This window comes from Populus euphratica, unplaced genomic scaffold (assembly GCF_000495115.2).
Source record: "Populus euphratica unplaced genomic scaffold, PopEup_1.0 scaffold239.1, whole genome shotgun sequence".
Classification (NCBI taxonomy): domain Eukaryota; kingdom Viridiplantae; phylum Streptophyta; class Magnoliopsida; order Malpighiales; family Salicaceae; genus Populus; species Populus euphratica.
Genome location: NW_011500120.1, coordinates 103,381 through 111,971, shown reverse-complemented (window position 1 = coordinate 111,971; position 8,591 = coordinate 103,381). Strand labels below are relative to the sequence as shown.

Here is an 8,591-nt window from a genome sequence, read left to right as displayed (position 1 = left end):
TCGGCATTCGGCTTCTAGTTTAGCCTTTGCATCGTCGACGACTTCATAACCACGCAGACTGTTGCTGTTGGCAGGAGAGTCCTTTTCTGCTGTGTTTGATGAGGTGGAGTCGAGAAGCACAGATCCTTCACAACCCTACATTAGTAAAAAAGAAAGAAACACATCTAACCAGGTTAATAACCTTCGAACAAGCAAAAAATTAAGTTTACATGTTTACACCGATTAGGGCAACCTAGGGTTGCGGTTGCAAAAACATGTTAATAATTACTTTAAGCTTTTTGGATCATGTTATTATTTTAAATTTGTCAGTCGTGTGTTTTTTTGGCTAGAAAATAACTTCGCTCGAGTGCGTGCTAGGTAGCTTATGCTTACCCTAACAAAACAGTCATGAAAGTGCATTCTCACAAGGCCAGCAGCCACACCTCTATCCTTGTTGATACCATCTCTAACAGCATTTCTCACAATCAACTCAGCCCTCCTGCATGAATTTCTATAAAACCCTACTTGAAGCTGAGACTGGACACTTTGAAAAAACAAAACAGCCACCCAACAAACTACAGATAGCTGAGTTAGCCTCTTGGAACTCATCATTATCCCCACAACTTTACACTAGCTATATCCTCGAACCTGAATTGTTTACTTGAAAGCTATACCTATTTATAGTTGAAGAAATATATATGTGTATATATATATATATATATAGTAATGTCAGTTGTCCGGAAATAGAAGAGAGGACAAGTTGAATCGTATTTATGATATTTGGAATCATATATGATTGGATCTCAATTCAGCATCATGCAAAAGAATTATCAGGTAATCAGACAAAGAAACCTAATGTTTTTGACTAATTGAGTGGGATAATAAATTCAGCAACAGTGAGGGAGGAAAATTCAGCAAGAGTGGCTAATTATTAAAGGTTTTGGTAATTAAATTCTTTGGTGGATTTATGTGAGTTTTCAAAATCTAGATGAGCATATCATAATTTTTCCTATTAATTAAACCCACTTGTGCGAGGTGATTCCCCCCTCGTTTGTCTGTAATATATGTATGAGCATTCTATAAATATATAATAATAATAATAATAATAATAATAATAATAATAAGATGTAAGCTTTGGATATTGCCAACTTAGTCAAAATTAGATAACTATTCCATTACTATACTATATATCTCGAGACAGAAAAAACAGAGATTGTAAAAGAAATTAAAGAAAAGAAGAAGAAGATAGGAATTATATGTTGGGAATTCCGACCGGTGATGTTCTAATACTTGCTCATAGGAGAGTCAAGCACACTGACACAATATTTAACGTGGTTCGGCAAAACAGCCTACATCCACGGGAGAAGTCAATATATTTAGAGATAGAGAAAGAATACAAAACAAATACATGGAGGAGGAGGATTACACCCTCTCATACTCAACTCTCAACTCTCTTTGCTGCACTTGCAGCTGCTGCAATGACAGCAAGGCTGCTGCCATTGCAGCTCTCTCTTTCTCTCTACTCTTCACATTTTCATAATTCTCTTCACTCATTTTGCTCTCTTGCATATGCCTCTATTTATAGGCATTCATGAAGGCTTTTCTTCAACAAAGGTGGCTGCCAACTCCAACTCTTCTTCAACAATGGTGGCTGCCAACCTTTGACATCTTGGATGAGTGCACATGGTTGGTGCAATAGCAAATGGTTGTTGCACATTAATGGCAACCAACCTAACAATCACCCCCTTTGCCATTCATGTGGGGCAACTGTCCTCTTGCTTCTTCAACATAAACTTGCATCTTGCAGCTCTTCCAAGCTTTCCAATCTGAGAGCATCTTTGGCCAAGTTTATAGGTACTCGCCAAACCTTTCAATCATCAGAGTAACCAAAGCACACCTTTTCTCACACAAAAGGATCACTATAACCAGATGGTCTGCCATATCACATCTGAATAGTGTTAACGCTTGTCTCTGGAACAACATTCCCCTTCGAGCGTATCAACCATGCTCAGTCCGGAATGATTCATCAAGCCTCACATCAAGGCTTACAACACCCCCTCAAACGGATATTTCAAGTGCGACAGTCATTATCTGAGTATCTCAATATGATCACAAGCTCACCACTCTTCCAAGAGTCTACTCATCCAGGAGTTGCGCCTGCCCTCTGTTCCACCCTATGAACCACGCCTTACTTCTCCATGAGTCTCTCGCTCTTAGTCTCAAGAGTCCAGGTAGCTTTCCACCTTTAACCATGGGGGCAGCCCATAAAAGGTTAATCCATATCTGTCTTCATACTCTGAGTATTACAATGCCATTACCGAGCTCACCACCTTGACAAGAGTCAACTTGTTCTTGGAACCTGCGCATGCCCTCTGCTCCTTCATAGCAGCCACGTCTTAATGCTCCACAAGTCATCCACTTATTGTCCAAGGCAAATGTCTTCTAGCTCATTGATCTTTAGTATGGGGGCAATATCCATGAAAGTCAATCCTGCATTTGTCTCCATACTCATCATAGCCCTTTTATTGGCTATCCATCTGTCCACTCATACCAAGCCATCACATTGGCTCTGGGGTGTTTTGAACTGGGCTCCTTCCACGGCCCTCACACCTTCTCCTGAGGTGTCTCCGCTCGTCGTCATGCGGCGGTCTAATCATGGGCTCATCTCATAGCCCCCACACCTTCTCTTTAAGGTGTCTTCGCCTTTTATAGGCGGTCGCATCCTCCTTCAGCTAAGATGCTTCAAAGTGGCTCCATAAATTCTTTGCTACTAATTACATAGAAAGAGAAAGTTGCGGTATACTCCTCGCAATCCTCCACCTCAATTTCTATGTTTGGAGCTTCTACGCCTTTTCTGCTTAACAGCTCCACCCGCACCAACTCCCTTTGGTGTCTTCGCCTTTCATCATAGGCGGTCGCCTTTTATCACAGGCGTTTGCACCCCCTTAATTAGGTGCATCTGCAACAGCTCATCCTTCCATCCTTGCATGCATTGAAAGGTCCTCGCTTGTTGCCTTTATCAAGAGCACAAGAGACTTTTGTTGTACAACTTTTTCATAGTCTCTGCTCTGAGCTTCATCTAGGAACTCTTCTTCTCCTTGCACCTGTTGTCTCATTATAGTACCTCGTTGGATCCTCCGGGTACTCCTACACAATCTTCATGTGCTCTCGTGCAATTTTGGTTCTCCAGATTTCTCCCTATTCCTTGCTTATATTTGACAGCAGCTCATCCTGTCACAACATCTATCCAAGTTTAAATAGGGTGCCAATCTTTATCCCTTTGCTGTATTTCTCTTCCATTATCAGGGTCTTCATCAATTCTCCCCTCGAGAAATTATAGTCACCGAATCTAACTTCCTTGGAGAAATCACCACTCCATCAAATCCTTGATCATACGAAACCCAACTGTTCCTTTGTGCCGTCATCCTGCTACTCTTCAACAGTTTCATAACAAACTGTCACATATACGAAAATAGTACCGTATGGATAATCCTTCCACTAAGCAAGTTCCCAGGAAAGATTGGAGGGGTCACAACGGTCCCGCTTAAAACCCAATCTCCTAGCCAGAACCTCTTAGGCCATATCTATCCATCGTACTGTCTTTTCGTATATACAACCATTTGCTAGCTTTGTTGCGGCTTTCCTTTATAAGTGATCTGGGGTATCCTGGTTTTATACCTGATTTCTCAACATCTGGTGAGACTACCAGTGCTCAGATTCGTCAAGATTGGTCTTCATCAAATTTCACTCTCCACCTCAAATTGTCCACATGATCGGGTGTTTAGAGTGTCCCAATTTTACCTTCCCTCAAGGCAATTAAAATTCCCCACATAATAGTTCACCACATGTAATTGGGCAAACATGTGTGATTTCTTCTTCTTCAGCTCCATCGACCACCATGATGACCATCATATGCCTCCTGATCGGGTAATCTCTCTTTAATAATTCATCACTGCCATTTCTGATCTCAATCTCAATGATCGGACCGTACCATTGCATCCGGAACGATCAAATTAGCTGGAAACAAGTCTGAAATCGTCCAAATCGCACTTCAGACGGCTAAGTTTTGATCAAAACAATTTTGGCCTGATAAACGGCCCAGATTCAATCTCAGAACCGGTTGCACATAGACTCCGCCACACAGGATCAAAATCCAGGGAGCTGACGTGGCTGTAATGACGTGTCATCCACGTAGGACATATAGGTCAACCAAATCTGACGTGGCAGTTTGACTGGTCAGAGTGCTGATGTGTCAGGTGACGTGTCTGATGACTGTGCAGAACTGCTGACGTGGCAGTTTGACTGGTCAGAGTGCTGATATGTCAGGTGACGTGTCTGATGACTGTGCAGAACTGCTGACGTGGCTGATGACGTGGACAGCCACCCCGCCGGCGCGTGCGACGGTTTTCGACGTCCGATTTCGACGCGGTTTTCACCAGTGGCTTCGTCTCTTCCTCCTCTACACAGTGGTATGGTCAAAACACAATTTTGACAACTTTCATTTTTGAGCAAAATCAAACACCACTTTAAACCGAACGCTCTGATACCAATTGTTGGGAATTCCGACCGGTGATGTTCTAATACTTGCTCATAGGAGAGCCAAGCACACTGACACAATATTTAACGTGGTTCGGCAAAACAGCCTACATCCACGGGAGAAGTCAATATATTTAGAGATAGAGAAAGAATACAAAACAAATACATGGAGGAGGAGGATTACACCCTCTCATACTCAACTCTCAACTCTCTTTGCTGCACTTGCAGCTGCTGCAATGACAGCAAGGCTGCTGCCATTGCAGCTCTCTCTTTCTCTCTACTCTTCACATTTTCATAATTCTCTTCACTCATTTTGCTCTCTTGCATATGCCTCTATTTATAGGCATTCATGGAGGCTTTTCTTCAACAAAGGTGGCTGCCAACTCCAACTCTTCTTCAACAATGGTGGCTGCCAACCTTTGACATCTTGGATGAGTGCACATGGTTAGTGCAATAGCAAATGGTTGTTGCACATTAATGGCAACCAACCTAACATTATATGTTTCTCAGTACGTCCTCTCCATAACTCTTTCTGGGGATATATGGATATTGAGGCAGGAAAAGTCATAAACTGTGAACCCACCTCTTGCCTCTTGCGATCGTTGTTTGCATGGAATATTTAGCCGACACCCCAAACCAAATTTGAGACTTGGTGTTGGAGATTATTGATAAACTCACCTTCAAGGACGCCATTATTAATTTGTATAATATCACATCATGTCTGGCTTTCTTCAAGGATATTAAACTTTTCCAAAACCACCGGCTGTTCATATATATAATAACACTTTTGAAATGAATTTTTTTATTTTCAAAACCATAAGTATAACAAACAGGTCCTCATTGTGATGATATTACTATCCTATATCGACTAGGAGATGAGCATCTTATCGATCTCTGATGATTTTTCAAGAACAAAACTTATTATGTGGCTTAACTCATGTGAGTTAAGACAATATGTCTTGAAGGGACTGTCATGTATGGATGGAGTTGTCTATGAGAACACCAATTATATTGCGTTTCCCAAATCACTTGCTTGGAAGTCTATGATGATGCTGTCATCTCACATTACTTTAAAAACAAGAAATTTAATCGTTTGTATATATCACAAGGATCTCTCTCTCGATTTAATATATTGTTTATATAACACTAAGTTCATCGAATCACGTTGTCTCCATAATCTTTGTTCTGGAAATGTTCTTGAAATATCCTTAATTCCTTCCTTAATTCTGAAAGCAAAAAGTCCTATTAAAGGACGTTAAATACCAAACTTTCGAGCAAGCATGAGTCCCTCGGCTGTGATATGCAATTTAGTCGCTGCACGCAAAGGTTCCACATTTTGAACTTTCCTGCAATAATTAGGGCTACCGACATAAAAAAAGTAAAGAAAAGGGCCCTGAACGAGTCCCACGGCTAGCTGTCAAAACTATGAGAGATTTGATTAAAGATATAAGCATTATTAAAGATTTTTTAATCAAGGTAATCTTGTCTCCATCCAAATTAATTTGATCTCCAATTAAGGGGTAATCTTGTCTTTTTCATCAAGGCGAAACAGCTTCCTATACGTGGATTACTGCTTCTAGAATATTCGATAAGTACTGTGGGTTCGTTATTGTAGTGTAATGTCGGGGGTTTTTATTAAAATAATTTTTTTATTTTAATATTATTATATTAAAATCATTAAAATAACATCACATTAATATATTTTTTAAATAAATATCTTTTTTAAAACAGTAAATACATAGACATGCAACGGAGCACGTAGTTTCTAACCCAAAAAAAGCTTTAATCTGTAAGCAATAATTACCCAAGAACATTAGGATTAGGTTTGTAAGGACAATTAGTCTACGGATTAGGAAATCTTTTTATAGTTAATTAGAAAATAAATCATGCATTGTACATGCAACGATCAATATCTAAGTCAAGGAACATTTATTTCACTACAAGCAATATTTAAGCTTAACCCTTTTTTTAAATTAATTAATGGGATCAGAATCCTATTAGTTCTTTGAAAATATTAATTAATCATCCATTAGTTTTATTATTTTTAGAATAGAAAATTTAATAAAATATAATATTATAAGAATCGAAACTATATGATTTTTTATTTTATTTTCCGATTGTAAAGGAAAAATTGCTCGAACTTAGATACCTTCAAAGTAGGAGATGAGTGTCATTAATTGGAGCTTTTGAAAATAATAAAATTAAGCACTGGAAACATGCATTATTTTATTTATTATTATTATTTTTTTTTAAGAAAGAATCCTATTGACCTTAAGCTTAAAAGCAGATCAATGTTAATTCAGCTCCCAAGCCTTGCTACTTAACTGTTGATGACCCTACAATCAGCCCGAATCTCTCCCGCATTCCCGGTCAAGACATCAAGTTTGCCCATCTTCAGCATGGCAGCTGCAAACTTGCTCTTCCAAAGCATGGAATTTCTTGCATTAATATTCACTTGAGTTGCAGTTGCTGCATTTGTCAAGAGAGTTTGGTCTGATGTGAACAAGCCTCGGTTTGCTAAGATATCAAGATAGTACCCTGCATCAGTAGTGGCTGGACTACCAGGGTTCATCGGCACCACCAGGCTAGGATCTGTACTACCTTGCGGACACATCTGCTTCAAACTTGTTGCATACGTAGCATCTAAGGTTGGGTCCTGGCTCGTTGTTCCACTGAAGTTGTATAATCTCTTTCTGAAGGAAGTGCAATGTGATCGACCAATGGTGTGTCCTCCTGGATGTATATCATCACAGAGTTTATTATGATCATTCAGTAGTGTCGAGATTTTGGCAAGAATTAATCTTGTTTTGACAGGATATAGTATATATAGGTGAAGTACCAGAGAGGGTAACCATTTCTTCTTGTGAGAAACCCTTGTTTGCAAAATTTTGAGTGAGTTGGTCGACATTGAATTTGGGGGTAGGTAAGTTTGTTGAGACCTCTGAAGCTAGTGAAACTGTGCCATCTCTTCTTCCCGCAGGAACATCATAGCCAAAACCTCCAGTCTGCACAAAAGAATTAAGGGTTATATCCAAGCATGCACGTTTAACACTTCAAACAATCATGTCTTCTTACTATCTCAATGCTGTCTCTTGCTGCAAATGCGAGAATATCAGCACATGAGACAGTTCCCTTGCATTCGGTCTCTAGTCTAGCCTTTGCATTGTCAATGACTTCAAAGCCTCGCAGACTAGGGTTGTTGGCAGTAGAGTCTTTTTCTGCTTTGTTTGAGGGAGTGGAGTCAAGAAGCACAGATGCATCACAGCCCTAAATGACCAAAAGGGTAACCAAGTTAGTCTCTAATCAAGCACTGTCATGAATTAGATCTAAATCCCATACGCTATAGAGACATGAACTTGTTAATTTTTTTCCTTTGAAATCCTTCCAAGGTTCCTCGTTATGCTTCTTTGAAGTAAAGAAGAAGAGATTATGTTTACTTGTTCACATCTCTGTCTCTCTCTCCACACACACACACACACTTACCCCAACGAAACAATCATGAAAGTGCATTCTAACAAGACCAGCAGCCACTCCTCTATCCTTATTGAAACCATCTCTAACTGCCCCTTTGACAATGAACTCAGCCATCTTGCATGAACTTCTATAAAACCCAACTTCAAGCTGAGAATGAACACTTTGAGTGCAGAACAGGAAAACAACAACCCAGCACACTAGACATGGCTGACTTAGCTTCTTGGAACTCATGATGTGATGTTTATATCACCCTATCTAGCTCGAACCATATCAATCTATGATCTATGCATAAATCTTCGTCTATATATAGTTGAAGAAATTAGGCATCGTAACATTTTATATTGATGCATGAATTATTCCATCCAATAGAAAGTCCTGTGCAATTTTCGGTGCCAGATGAGAAGGCACCAGCTAGGCTGGAATTCCCTGTTACATGATCAGCAATAGATTATGATTCTCTTCCAAAAGTACAAGAAAAGACAAGTGGAGTCAGTTTCATGATATATGGAATCAGATATGATTCCCATTATAATATAATCCACATGCAACAATTGCGCTGTCATTATAATCGTAAAGATATCAACTGGTCTGACTTGAGAGCA

The 8,591-nt window shown here is 39.6% G+C and overlaps 2 protein-coding genes across 2 annotated transcripts in view; both read right to left on the bottom strand.

Moving 5' to 3' along the window:
* Nucleotides 1-666, bottom strand: part of LOC105110071 (peroxidase 5-like) — a 1,723-nt gene extending 1,057 nt beyond the window's left edge. The window contains exons 1-2 of the mRNA XM_011004979.1: nucleotides 373-666; nucleotides 9-135 (exon numbers count right to left, since the gene is read on the bottom strand). Coding sequence (XP_011003281.1) covers nucleotides 9-135; nucleotides 373-591 — 346 coding nt within the window. The 5' untranslated portion in view covers nucleotides 592-666. The remainder of the gene's footprint in view (nucleotides 1-8; nucleotides 136-372) is intronic.
* A 6,095-nt stretch (nucleotides 667-6,761) lies between these two features.
* On the bottom strand, nucleotides 6,762-8,292 carry LOC105110070 (peroxidase 5-like). The gene is made up of 4 exons (XM_011004978.1): nucleotides 7,999-8,292; nucleotides 7,591-7,782; nucleotides 7,355-7,520; nucleotides 6,762-7,248 (listed from the first exon to the last, which is right to left on the bottom strand). Exons 1-4 carry the CDS (start codon nucleotides 8,218-8,220, stop codon nucleotides 6,836-6,838), a joined length of 993 nt encoding a protein of 330 aa, XP_011003280.1. The 5' UTR covers nucleotides 8,221-8,292; the 3' UTR covers nucleotides 6,762-6,835.
* Between the last annotated feature and the right edge of the window lie 299 nt (nucleotides 8,293-8,591).